This window comes from Salvelinus alpinus, chromosome 22 (genome assembly GCF_045679555.1).
Source record: "Salvelinus alpinus chromosome 22, SLU_Salpinus.1, whole genome shotgun sequence".
In the NCBI taxonomy this organism is placed as follows: domain Eukaryota; kingdom Metazoa; phylum Chordata; class Actinopteri; order Salmoniformes; family Salmonidae; genus Salvelinus; species Salvelinus alpinus.
In genome coordinates, this window is record NC_092107.1 from 18003372 (window position 1) to 18018069 (window position 14698).

The 14698-nt window shown below is 45.6% G+C and overlaps 1 protein-coding gene across 2 annotated transcripts in view; it reads right to left on the reverse strand.

Moving 5' to 3' along the window:
• Positions 1 to 606: 606 nt before the first annotated feature.
• The window catches only part of LOC139549160 (reticulon-2-like), a 15784-nt gene continuing 1692 nt past the window's right edge, over positions 607 to 14698 (reverse strand). The window contains exons 3-10 of one of the 2 annotated variants that reach the window (XM_071359320.1): positions 13666 to 14190; positions 12793 to 13005; positions 5819 to 6026; positions 5177 to 5315; positions 2143 to 2212; positions 1813 to 1859; positions 1635 to 1693; positions 607 to 1400 (exon numbers count right to left, since the gene is read on the reverse strand). In XM_071359320.1, coding sequence (XP_071215421.1) covers positions 1325 to 1400; positions 1635 to 1693; positions 1813 to 1859; positions 2143 to 2212; positions 5177 to 5315; positions 5819 to 6026; positions 12793 to 13005; positions 13666 to 14190 — 1337 coding nt within the window. In that variant the 3' untranslated portion in view covers positions 607 to 1324. Of the gene's footprint in view, positions 1401 to 1634; positions 1694 to 1812; positions 1860 to 2142; positions 2213 to 5176; positions 5316 to 5818; positions 6027 to 8714; positions 8845 to 12792; positions 13006 to 13665; positions 14191 to 14698 lie in introns of those variants that run through there. The other variant, XM_071359321.1, reaches the window with a different exon arrangement.

Below are 14698 nucleotides of genomic sequence, written 5' to 3' on the forward strand. Positions count from 1 at the left end.
CATTAGGCTAGAGGTACCCTCTGTGTGGGTGATTGGGGTTTAACGTTTGGGTAACAGTACCCCCTCCATAGATATTAAAATTGTCCATCTAGCCTTTTATTTTTTCAACTCCTTTGCATGAATACTTCCGATGCATTACCAGAAGGACATGTGCGTGCCTCTGTATCCATAACAATTGGCCTGTCATATCAAACCATATTCTGGCTGGCAATGAAGGAGATTCATATAATTGTTTCAATACTCCAACATCAGAAGTCTGGTTTAACCTTCAATACTCAGTACTGTATTACCCAGATTCCTTTTACCTCAATCTCAGATGAAATCCTAATTAACTGCATTTCCCCCTATTCCATTCTCACGGATATTTGGATCTTTAAAAGTCATACTGTGTACATTTTTGATCAGTGTCTCCTTGAATGTCAATTCAGAAAATGCATTTTGAGGCCTGGTTCTGACTGCGCTGATGCATCCTACAGTTGAAGGCCATTTTAGAAACCTCACTGGTTGTACAGACTGTTGAAACGAGAACGGAAGACGTTCAACGTTGATGAACACAAAATGTTGTGTGGATGATCATGTGGGCAAAAAGAAACATAACATTTGAAATGAAAAGAACAGTTGTGGTTTTAATAGTTCTCAGGTAACAGGTTCAGATCAGCGAGCTGCATGTCAACTCACACATACTGTGTACACACACACACACACACGTCGTGAGCACAAAAGTGCCATCATTCCCTCACACACACTCTACCACACACACATCCTGATTCCAAGTGTTAGGCTGCTATGAATAATGATGAACTCCGGTTTGGTGAACTCCAATTTCTGACCCTGTCCTAGCTCCTGGTGAACTCCAGTCCTGCTGGACTCTATACTGAAGTTTTTAACTTCCCTCTGTTCAGATATACAGCTGTCAATAAGGAAACCCACAGGTCTCATAGAATCGGAGGTTCCAATCAGTCGTATTATTTTACTGGACTGCAGCTGCCGGTACCATTCAAGCCACAATCACCCATGTCGGTCGTTTAACACTGTACCAACAATCATGAGTTGTGTCTTAAATCTTCCTTCAAAACAGCAACAACTCCCGTCCAGATATCACTCCCGTTTCCTCATCCTCACCCAGTAGCAACCTACCCTATCCCACCATACAGTATCATCATGTCCCAACCCCCATGCTTCGACTCCCCACACAACCTGCCCAATCTCAGAAGCTCCGCCTTCTGGAGCTCTGAGCAGACTGCTGAGTAAGACATCTGAGTGACAGCCTGTAACTCCTCCTCTTCTCTGCTCCTCATCCTCCTGTCCTGTCCGCCATGACTCTTCATTGCGTTTTGGGCTTCGCACCGCCAGGGGTTGGGTCAGGGGCGGGGCCACCACCTTGGGCAATTCTGTGGAGACTGTATTAAAGAGAGGGGTCAATATCACATGATCTCATTTACATTGGTCATTGACAAAGGTGATATGCTTTTTCCATACCATTTCTACAAATACTGCCAGCCATTACAAATTTAGTAAACGTCACAGTGATTCAGAATTCAGCTCAGGGTCTGCAGAGCTGCAATGGAAAACTACAGGAAGGAAAGAGGAATGTTTCATTCCACTATTGTGCCATAAGATGGCGCCATACTCACATGTCCTTGACGTTGTCAACCTTTGCCTGAATTCCTGCAAAGAAGCTGTCCACTTTTGCCTGGAACATCAAAAGAGGTATGGGTGAGAAACACACTTCATTTGAACAACTGACAGAAGTACCTTATTTTGCTGAATTAATCAGGAGAGCAGTTGTCAGCAGCGTGAGTGAGATTTTACCTGGTGCTGTCTGTAGAACAACGGTAGAGAGAAGAGAGTGATCACAGCTGGAGAAGAAGACAGAAAGGGAGGAGTGAGCATGTGTTGAGCTTTCTGATTGAGTATATAGCTTCTTCAGACTAACAACATGGCACACCCTTTTATTAAAATTAAACAATATACAGTAAGCGCTGTCTTCAACTGAAATACTAGAAGTACAACCTGCGACAATGTCAGCATTCGTTAACCGACGGTATCCGTCTCCACAGGACAAATGGCCATCATAATTATTGAATGGCAAGACAGTAAAGTTATTCAAATGCTGATTCTAACGGTGTCTGTGATCCTCACCAATGATGAGCACTGTAAGGCCGTTACACAGGTCTCCCAGGAAAGTCACCAGGTACATCAGAGCCAGGAGCTGAGAAGAACGGAAGGAAACACACAGTGAGCTCCACATACACAATTGAATGTACTAAATACAAATATATTTAGCAGACGATTTTAGCCATTGCAACTTAGTCATGCATGCATACATTTTACGTATGGGTGGTTGTCCCACCTAGCTATCTTAAGATGAAAGCACTAACTGTAAGTCACTCTGGATAAGCGCGTCTGCTAAATGACTAAAATGTAATATGTAAATGAATGCATGCATTATATGTTAAAATTGCACATGGTCCCTGACAAATGAATGAGTACATATGTCCCAGATCATCCGCCATAACCCTTCTGGAGTTGGTGTAATATAGCTCAGTGGGTTGTCACTTAGGGCCCATACCCCCATCCTGAAACGGGACACCCCCCTCTCAGAGAAGACGAAACTCCTCTCGTACCCTGTAACTGGGTGAACAGCCACCTGTGTCCCATGTCACATACCGGCCAGGTCAGGGTTGAGACCGCGGGACTCTGGGGCTCAGGCTCAAGGCTACGTGGCACAGTCACACTGGCTCTCACTAACCGAGATAAGTCACACTAAGTACTCCTGCTGTAAATTTACATCTAACCCTGAAGCATTATGGTGCAACCAATACGACTGTTGTCGATTCAATGAGCCAATGTTTTAGTTCTACTTTCCTGGTAAACTGGAGACAAAATGAATGAAGTTTAAAAGGAAGGTTTCTAGCAGAAACGCTAGGAATTAAGCTTTAGATGTTGTTACTAGCCAAAGTTTGCAAGCATACAACATGTGCTGTATATATTGCCTTACTATGACAAGGGAACATGCTTCACCGATATGTCAGGACCCTCTGTAGAAAAGGTTCTACATGGAACACAGAAGGGTTCTACCTGCAACCGAAAAGGTTTCTTCAAAGGGTTATCCTACGGGGACAGCCGAAGAACCCTTTAAGGTTCTAGATAGCACCTTTTTCCTGTTCTGTATGAAACACATACATAGGATGGGGAGAAGGAAAGGACAAGAGCCTTTGTATAGCCTCGGCAAACTGTTAAAAGTAACCTTTGCATGAGTACTATGTTGTTTTAGCCTCCATAAAAAGTGACACCACTGCAATGCTTAGAGAGGACTCACGGACGCTTGTAAAGGGAAGATACAGTCGCACTGCTTTCTTATTGTTACCCTTACAATACCACACGTTTTTTCTGTATCGTTCGCAATGCAAATTGAATACAAAACCCGAAGTTCTACAAACTCACAATTGTGCTTGCTGCTAGTTTGCTTGCGTCACACTCCGATGCGACCGAAAACAAGGACACATTTAAAGCTGCAGGACCGTATGTACATGATTATCACAGTCATATGAACCACAGTGAGTTGTGGGTATGACAGCAGCTGTTTCTGATAGTGGTGTTGTTAGGAAACACAGTCGTCATTTGTCATTTGGCGACGGTGGGCATGACAACGTCGTCATCTCGACGACACTACAGTGGTAGGCTTGATTACCAACAACGACGAGACGGCCTACAGGGAGGAGGTGAGGGCCCTCGGAGTGTGGTGTCAGGAAAATAACCTCACACTCAACGTCAATAAAACAAAGGAGATGATCGTGGACTTCAGGAAACAGCAGAGGGAGCACCCCCCTATCCACATCGACGGGACAGTAGTGGAGAGGGTAGTAAGTTTTAAGTTCCTCGGCGTACACATCACGGACAAACTGAATTGGTCCACCCACACAGACAGCGTTGTGAAGAAGGCGCAGCAGCGCCTCTTCAACCTCAGGAGGCTGAAAAAATTTGGCTTGTCACCAAAAGCACTCACAAACTTTTACAGATGCACAATCGAGAGCATCCTGTCGGGCTGTATCACCGCCTGGTACGGCAACTGCTCCGCCCACAACCGTAAGGCTCTCCAGAGGGTAGTGAGGTCTGCACAACGCATCACCGGGGGCAAACTACCTGCCCTCCAGGACACCTACACCACCCGATGTCACAGGAAGGCCATAAAGATCATCAAGGACAACAACCACCCGAGCCACTGCCTGTTCACCCCGCTATCATCCAGAAGGCGAGGTCAGTACAGCTGCATCAAAGCAGGGACCGAGAGACTGAAAAACAGCTTCTATCTCAAGGCCATCAGATTGTTAAACAGCCACCACTAACATTGAGTGCCTGCTGCCATACATGTAATACATGTATCACTAGCCACTTTAAACAATGCCACTTAATATAATGTTTACATACCCTACATTACTCATCTCATCTGTATATACTGTACTCGATACCATCTACTGCATCTTGCCTATGCCGTTCTGTACCATCACTCATTCATATATTTTTATGTACATATTCTTCATCCCTTTACACTTGTGTGTATAAGGTAGCTGTTGTGAAATTGTTAGGTTAGATTACTCGTTGGTTATTACTGCATTGTCGGAACTAGAAGCACAAGCATTTCGCTACACTCGCATTAACATCTGCTAACCATGTGTATGTGACAAATACAATTTGATTTTGATTTGATCTCCAGTGAATGGGGAGGCAGGCTGATGCCAGTACAGAACAGAACAGAGAAAGAGAAAAAGATGGATAGAGAAAGGGGAGGGAGGGATGCCTGCTCTAATGAAAGAGAGCAGAGCCCAGACAGCTAGATGTTGTAATGTTGAAGTAAATCCACAACGACAAGATGGCCTCCTGTAAACACGGTAGTGGACAGGGTTCAAAAGACAAGGAGAAGGGAAGGAGATTAAAAGACAGACAAAGAGAGGGAGTGAGAGAGAGAGCCAGACAGACAGAGAGGGCGTATTTTTAGGGACTAAAGATCTATGCCATTCTGAAGGACTTCCTTGTGTAGAAAGTTACTTGAACCTTAAGTGAACGAACGAGCTCGAGAGGAGCCGTCGAAGGGGAGCACATAAAAAGTTACACGGTCATATTCTGGCCAATTCTAGATGAAGATCGATGAGATCCAACACCCAGGCAGTCTCACCTTGAGAGAGTCAAAGAGGTTTCCAACCAGGAAGAGATTCTTGAGTGAGTTAGCAGCAGAGATGACTGTAACGATGGCCTTCTGCGTGTATTGGTCCGCCAGCTCCCCACTGAAACTCATTTCCAGATCCAGATACGCCCTGAGGAGAGAAAGAGAGGGGGTAGAAAAGGAGGGCGCAGTAAAGACAGTGATTAGAGGGGGAGTGATGGAGAATGAGAGGGAGATAGAGTCCAGGGTCAAGGAAGCAGGAAAGAGGGTGTTGATTAGAGAACGAGCGATAGTCGCCACAAACACACCCTGATGCACGCACAGTTTGTTGTCCCATGCCTCTATTTCCATCAGCGCAGATATTCAAATAAAACGTTCCTTTCAGATCCTGACGAATGAAGTCTTTCAACTCTTTTCGTCAAACAGCAGTGGTTAGCCTAAACAAATCATAAAACACACTGTCGTTTTTTTAAAGGCAAGCCCACTGGACTGTGAGCCCAGGCAGGATTTATTTTGGGAGGTGAGGGAATCCAGCCAATTAAGAAACTATTCCTGAATTCCACTCCCACTGCATTACTGGAGAAGAGAGGAAACAAACAAGAGTGGAAGGGAGTGGGGGATGAGAGAAAAGAGGAGGATTGGCGAGTCACTCACTTGAAAGGGTGCACTCCGTCTCCCATGTTGAGCACTTGCAGGATTTTATAGTAGATGCTGACTGAGACGGTGAAGCACATGACGCCCAGGGAGATGGTGGAGACGACTGTGATGATGCTGAGCTGGAACAAGGACAACAGGCCAACCACCAGCCCTGTGAATACCATGCCTGTACGCTCTGTGTCCTTCCAGTAGATCAGATCCATCACTGAGGAGGAGGAGGAGAGGAGGGGAGAGCAGAGGAGGCAGAGAAGAATAGATGGTAACAGAGGGATGGGGAGGGGAATTGACAAGAGAGGGAGAAAAGGTGGAGAAATAAGAACGTTTCAAAGTCTACATGTTCTCGTCACGTATAAACCAATGAGGAACAGAGGGGAAGCTAACATGGATTCAAGGAGTCTTCATTGAAGCAGGGTGGGGGAGGGGACAAGCCCATGCATTTGACACTTCCTCTATTTTAGATGGTCGCTAAAGGCAGCAAGGTCAGTCACAGCTGCAAGTCTCTCCTCCTCACTGTTCCTTCCTATTTGCTTTCTACAAAATCCCCACAGCATCACCAGCCAGTCAGTCCCTGTTTGTCTCTGACTCTCCAGTGTTCAGTGGGCCAGAAGGCCTTTCAGCTGTGCAGAGGCGGAGCAGAGGGACAGTGATCACCAGGCAGAGAGAAAACACACACAGGAGCAGGGGGAGAACCTGGGCTTAATATAGCCTGCACTCTGTATAGAGCAGGGGTGGGCAACTCCAGTCCTCAAGGGCCTGATTGGTGTCCCACTTTTTATCCATCCTTATCAAACACAGCTGATTAATCAAATTGCATTCTAAACTGAAGATCATGATTAGGTGATTATTGGAGTCAGGTGTGTTAGCTGGGGCAAAACTGTGACACCAATCAGGCCCTCGGTGGACTGGTATTGCCCACCCCTTGTACAGAGGAAGGGAGAGAGAAGAGAAAAGAGGAGGGAGGGAGCAGGCCCCCTGAATTTAAATGTTGCCTCGGAGAGCACCTGTTGACAGTCTTCAAGCCCGCTACCACCCCTTCTCTGCACCCTGTCCGTCTCCCTCGATCAGTCACCCAGCAACTGGAGCCGCTGCGACTGGGCCCTCTCAGTGCCAAAATGGAGGCTCCCCTGGCTTAATCCCTCCATGGAATATGTAAAAGTAGCTCCAAACAAAAGAAACATTACAGCCAAAACACTGATAGCACAGTGTAATGAAGCTGAACACCAGCAGCTCGCTAACCCTCGGACGTGATAAACTGTAGTGACAAAGGCATGTGGTCATTACTCCATGGCTATCAGTGTATGAGTGAGCCTGGGAATTAGAATAGAGTGCACTGATATATCTGACCAGCAGGAGGACTATTTATAAACATTACCACAGACTGTTAATACCCACAAAGCCTCCAGCACACACACACCTGTCCATTGTCCCAACAGGTGGAAGTGTAGCATACAGCCCTCTTTGATGTGTTGGCACTTTGCGACAATGACCAGCACATGGTAAGACCGTTCAATGCACGAAGAAAAGGAAGACATACCACAGCAAGTTACACTAACGCCGGGGCAAAACAAACCCCTCATGTGACGGTCCAATAGGTTGACTCTATACTAAGCCATGAATGTATTGGTTGATGTTAATATAGTGATATAATGAACTCTCTGAGAAGAGTACAGACAACATGAAGCGGGGAAGGGGGAATACACACACACACACACACACACACACACACACACACACACACACACACACACACACACACACACACACACACACACACACACACACACACACACACACACACACACACACACACACACACCGATTGAAAAGGCTTTAATTATCTCACACACAAATAGTCATGGTTTAATGCCCCCCTCTCTATCTCACACTACACACTACACACACACACGACAAGAGTGTTCCACTGATATTAAAGGTAAACAAGAAGTTCAGGAACACACACACACACACACACACACACACACATGTGACCACAGATCAAATTGAAAGCTGCATTTGCCATAATCTCAGTGAAACCTCTCTATCTGTGCCAATGCAGCACTCCACAGAGCTGAGCACTGACTGCCTGACCGTGAATGACTCAATCGTTACTTCAACATGATACATTACCAGTCAACCAATTCACAGCCGGACCTGGCATTACTTACCACCACAACTAAAACCACCACCCAGCCATTTTAAACACTACGGTGCATGCGGGAAGTCCCAGAGTAACCCTGTGAAACACCTTGGCTCTTCCAACCCTGCTGCCAACCTTGCTGCCCCAAGAGGTAACCCTGTCAGATGGAGGCACAGATCAGCTGATCACGCTACTAGCCTCTTACATACAAAAACAACCACACAGATGGCACCTACATGCTGTAACAAGCTATAACACAACTCTGGATGGTCACCTCTAGGGATGAGCAGATTTTTAAAGGACCAAAAAGTTTCATTTTTGCCATGGAAAAAAACATTGCGATACTAGTCCCATCACTAAGCAGGCAGGCACACACAACTCTGCACAGTTGGTACGGTCTCAAACACTCTTGGTCAGTGAGTGGTCAAAATCCCCCAAAGACAGCCCTGGCTGTAGCTGGTCTCCTGACGTTCAGACTCCTCTCCAAACACACGGTCACTAAATGCATGGCTCTGCAGTGGACAGACAGTCAGTCCCTATATGTGGAAGCGCCCCTGTGGCTGAGGAAGATAGGTACTGTAACTCTAACTGCGCCCTGATCTTGCCGGTGAAGATCAGGGCGAAACGAGACACTGCTTTGCCCATTCAATAGGTCCCTTGCCTCCCCGCCTAGTCAATTCACTGATAGATCTCAGTGTGTCGACTGCCACCGTCTCATATTGTCTCCATCTTGTCTCTCAGAGCCCAGGGTCTTACCATTAATGTTGGCCATTTTGGTTGCTGCTCAGGCGATCCCCCTTCTCTCTCTTTGACTCTCTCGCAGTCCCCCTGCTCACTCTCTGCCACTCTGAGCTGTTTTTGGCCTCCCCTTCCCCGTCAGCAGTACAGAGACCTTTCAGCCCAAAATAATCTGCCCAATAGGGCCCGCCCCCTCAAGACTCATGGAGACTCCAATGTAGATAGACAGATAGATACCCAATACATTCACTTATTCACACATTTAGTACATGTACGTACAGAGACAAACAAACCTTGAGACAGAGAAACATGTTGGTATACACATAGATAGCCATAGCTGGATAACATAGAGAACATACAAAACCACTAGAGACCCAGAGACATAACCACAGACAAAGATGACAGACACACAAACCCATTCAGAGAAAAACACTCATACGGAAACGGACATGGACACAGACAGAGATTTACACAAAACACTTATGTAAGCAGAGACAGAACAGACAACAGCTAACAAAGGAGCAGGTATAGAAGTAAATGCACATTATTGTGACATCCATAGGGTACCGTGTTACCGGTAAGTACACACTCTTAGAAAGGGTTCTTCGACTGTCCTCATAGGACAACCCTTTTTTGTTCCAAGTAGACCCCTCTGTGGAAAGGGTTCTACCCAGAACAAAAAAGGGTTGTTCAAAGGGTTCTCCTATGGGGACAGCCGAAGAACCCTTTCAGGTTCTAGATAGCACCTTTTTTTGTAAGAGTGCAGACGATAGCTCAAATAGCCTCATATATTTCAGATGCGCATAGCGGTAGTCTAATCTCTAGGGGGTGTGGGACGCTACCGTGTGGGGCGCAGAGCGCCAAATTCAAAAACAGAAATACTCATTATAAAAATTCATGAAACATACAAGTGATAAATAGCGAATAGCGACAAAATTCATCACTTACCTTTGATGATCTTCATATGGTTACACTCGCAAGACTCCCAGTTACCCAATAAATGTTTGTTTTGTTGCGATAAAGTCCCTCTTTATATCCAAAAACCTCTGTTTTGTTAGCGCGTTTTGTTCAATAATCCATTGGAACAAAGCGCGGTCACAAAAGACAGACGAAAAATCTAATAAGTACAATAAAAGCTCGTAGAAACATGTCAAACGATGTTTATAATCAATCCTCAGGTTGTTTTTTGCCATAAATAATTGATCATATTTCAACTGGACAATAGCTTTGTCAATAGAAAAGGAAAAACAAGAAAGGCACGCTCCTGGTCACGCGCAGGACACATGTCTGGAAATTTCCACTGTCCTCTCATTAAAAGTGGTAAAAGCCTGAAACAATGGCTAAAGACTGGCCACATGTAGTGGAAGCCATAAGGATCGTGAACTAGGTCATAAGTCTTTGTATGGTGGATAGGCTTTCAATGGAAAAACAGGCATTTCAAAATTATAGCACTACCTGGATGGATTTTCCTCAGGTTTTCGCATGCCATATCAGCTCTGTTATACTCACAGTTCTGTTATACTTAACAGTTTTGGAAACTTTAGAGTGTTTTCTATCCAAATCTACCAATTATATGCATATCCTAGCTTCTGGACCTGAGTAGCAGGCAGTTTACTTTGGGCACGCTTTTCATCCAAAATTCTGAATGCTGCCCCCTACCCTAGTAGGGTAGGGGGCAGCTAACCTGTAACAGCTAACCTGTACAGGCTAACCTGTAACCGGCTAGTCCAACCTCACAATAAACATGGGGAGTTAAACATTTTCTGACGCATTCAGCCCCATTCTGATACAGAAACCAGATGGTTTGCTTTACATGATATCTAGAAACCCTTAAAGCCTCTCAACAGCTTGACCAGCCATTAATCACCCAGGGTCAGTGTGAGGGGGAGTGGACAGTACAGTACACCCAGCCCCCAGTCCACCCAGCCCCTGGGCCAGCCACCCCCCAGTTCACCCACTATAATAAGATTGGAAGATATGCCAGAGGTCCATATTGAGTGGCGCCCCCCTTAAAGAGTGATCCATATCGACCATGCAGTCCAGAGAAGATAGATTTCATCTGTCTCACCCTTTCTCTCTCTCTCTCTCTCTCTCTCTCTCTCTCTCTCTCTCTCTCTCTCTCTCTCTCTCTCTCTCTCTCTCTCTCTCTCTCTCTCTCTCTCTCTCTCTCTCTCTCTCTCTCTCTCTCTCTCTCTCTCTCTCTCTCTCTCTCTCTCTCTCTCTCTCTCTCTCTCTCTCTCTCTCTCTCTCAATTCAATTCAATTCAATTCAAGGGGCTTTATTGGCATGGGAAACATGTGTTAACATTGCCAAAGCAAGTGAGGTAGATAATATACAAAAGTGAAATAAACAATACAAATTAACAGTAAACATTACACATACAGAAGTTTCAAAACAAAAAAGACATTACAAATGTCATATTATATATATACAGTGTTGTAACAATGTACAAATGGTTAAAGCACACAAGTTAAAATAAATAAGCATAAATATGGGTTGTATTTACAATGGTGTTTGTTCTTCACTGGTTGCCCTTTTCTTGTGGCAACAGGTCACAAATCTTGCTGCTGTGATGGCACACTGTGGAATTTCACCCAGTAGATATGGGAGTTTATCAAAATTGGATTTGTTTTCGAATTCTTTGTGGATCTGTGTAATCTGAGGGAAATATGTCTCTCTAATATGGTCATACATTGGGCAGGAGGTTAGGAAGTGCAGCTCAGTTTCCACCTCATTTTGTGGGCAGTGAGCACATAGCCTGTCTTCTCTTGAGAGCCATGTCTGCCTACGGCGGCCTTTCTCAATAGCAAGGCTATGCTCACTGAGTCTGTACATAGTCAAAGCTTTCCTTAAGTTTGGGTCAGTCACAGTGGTCAGGTTTTCTGCCACTGTGTACTCTCTGTTTAGGGCCAAATAGCATTCTAGTTTGCTCTGTTTTTTGTTAATTCTTTCCAATGTGTCAAGTAATTATCTTTTGGTTTTCTCATGATTTGGTTGGGTCTAATTGTGCTGTTGTCCTGGGGCTCTGTGGGGTGTGTTTGTGTTTGTGAACAGAGCCCTAGGACCAGCTTGCTTAGGGGACTCTTCTCCAGGTTCATCTCTCTGTAGGTGATGGCTTTGTTATGGAAGGTTTGGGAATCGCTTCCTTTTAGGTGGTTGTAGAATTTAACGTCTCTTTTCTGGATTTTGATAATTAGTGGGTATCGGCCTAATTCTGCTCTGCATGCATTATTTGGTGTTCTACGTTGTACACGGAGGATATTTTTGCAGAATTCTGCATGCAGAGTCTCAATTTGGTGTTTGTCCCATTTTGTGAAATCTTGGTTGGTTGGTCTCTCTCTCTCTCTCTCTCTCTCTCTCTCAATTTCAATTTAAGGGGCTTTATTGGCATGGGAAACATATGTTTACATCGCCAAAGCACGCGAAATAGATAATAAACAAAATTGAAATAAACAATAAAAAATTACCAGGTAACATTACCCATGAAAGTTCCAAAAGAATAAAGACATTTCCTCTCTCTCTCCTTCACTGCCCTGTCCTAACATTCTCTTTATCATGTGTATAGTGATCCAAGGGATGTGGAAAGATTGGGGTGTCAGCGTGTATGTCCGAGCAGACATACGTACAGACAAACCAGGAAAACAGACAGATTTTTTTTCTCGCAATTAGCCCATTAGCCCTCGGAATCCCAAGGGAATGTTGTCATGGAGACACAATGGAACACTCAGGGCTCACAGTGGAATACATTCCAGGGTCCGTGTTACTCAAGCAGTGAGAGGTTTTTCTTTATTTTCAGTATGGTTTGAAAAGGATTGATTGAGGAAGGCTTTGTGCTCTCAGCAACGTATCGAGGAAGGGGTTGGGAGTGAGGTATCAGGGTAGGGGTCATTGTCTTCCGACAGATGGCGTCATTCTAACACAACCGCGTTGCCATGAACTATCAGTGCAGACTTGCTATGTGACGTAAGATAATGTAGTAGAAGTCAAATAGATTGATTTGGGCAAAGGCAGGGGATGGTAGATGTTCAAAATGTAAAAGGTTGATCCAAGATAGGAAAGTCACATAAAAATAGACAAGATGTGCTACAAACGTTACCTGCTACGTGGATGCATATTGCGGAGCCTGATAGGTTGAACGCTGAAAACCACTGTTCGCTGACCAGCTCTTCCTGAGTGTTTCGACCAATGGAGGTGGAGGAAGTGGATGGCACGTCATCGTTGAGGCCGCCTCTTGGTCGCACAGCCGTGAGCAGTGTGACGGTGGTTTCCATGGTTACGAGGGACTCAGGCTCAGGGGGCGGGGATGCCGCTGAGAAACAGAACACAAGGTCATTGTGATGATGTCATCACCCAGCATCAAGTTAGTCTGCAACCAAGTTGCATTAGATTAACTAGAAGTGTAATTTATCTAACGATGTCATTATTTAGCCTCACCTACTTTACAATGAAGAGTGATTTAGAAATCGTATAACCAAACGCGCTCATTCTGACCCTACAGAACAGGAGAGAGCATGCTGTCCAGGGAGTCTAAAGCACAGTGGTATCTGACTTCGTCTGTGGTCATGGTGTGTCACTCACACACACACACACACACACACACACACACACACACACACACACACGCACGCACGCACGCACGCACACACACACACACACACACACACACACACACACACACACACACACACACACACACACACACACACACACACACACACACACACACACACACACACACACACACACACACACACACACACACACACACACACACACAGTATTAGCTCAACTCGGTTGTGTTGTGTGTAAGCCATGTTACAATGGCTAGAAAGCCTGAAAAGATGCAGTAGCTTCTGCTTTTATCTGTAGCTCCATGTAGCGCCATGCAGGTATATATATCTACCCTGATCCCATCTACCCTCCATCTAGATAGCCCCACCCCATCCCCACTGCCCCATAGTGGGCTCACCCTGGTGGCTGTCTGAGGGACTGTAGTGCCGGGGCTCCAGGGGCTCTGTCTCCCCTCTCTGGGTCTCTGTGTCCCTCTCCTGAGGTTCAATCTCAGTATCTAGGAGAGATGCATAGACCGTCTCAGTCTGTCTGTGGACCTCCCTTTCCCTTTCCTCCTGCTCCCTCTCCTCCTCCTCCTCCTCTCGGGCGAGGAAGGCGTGGGGGTCCCACTCCACGTCGGGGGAGTCCAGGGGGAGGAGCATTTCCACGGTGTCCGTGCGGCTCAGGGAGGTGCGGCCTCCCCTGGCCCCGCTCCTCCGCCGGCTCCCTGACGATGAGTCACGATGATGTCGTGAGGATCCGCCTGCCTCTGCCTCGGCGATGGCGATGTAGGAGAAGGTGGGCTCGAAGGAGTTCTGTCTCGGGGTCCCCCAAATGGAGGGGGATGAAGCTCCACCATCATCATCCTCCGGACCCCCATCTTCTTCGTCAGACCACTCCCTGGCCGTCTGCAGGTCGTACAGCTCAGATTCCTCATTCCCACCTGGAGAGAACAGGCACAGGAAAAGCCTTAAAGCAAAACCTATATTGCTTTAAGTATTTTTATATTTGTTATTCTGTCCTGTATCAATGTTATACATTGAAATTGTATACACTTTTATTACAAAAAAGCTAAAAACTTAGCTATAAACTTCAACCATTACATTGAAAACTTTCGTCCTATACAAGCGCACAATATTATTCCAAAACCATATCACATGTTCTGTGACTATAATGTCTACGGAGGAGCCATTTGACGTTGCTTACTCATCTACATGTCCTCTGATGTTTTTGAGCGCTGAGTTGGGACAGCCCGCTGAAGCGCAACATGCTTGAATGAAAGGGCAACATCCAAAAGATGCAAAACACCTTTGATTGGGAGTAATGTTTCCAGATTCAAACGAACAAATCGACACAATCAATCTCAGGTTACACCTATAGACTTTGTGGACATGTCATAGTATGATTCCCCCCCATATTATGATTCTCACACATGAAGTTCCATCATTCAC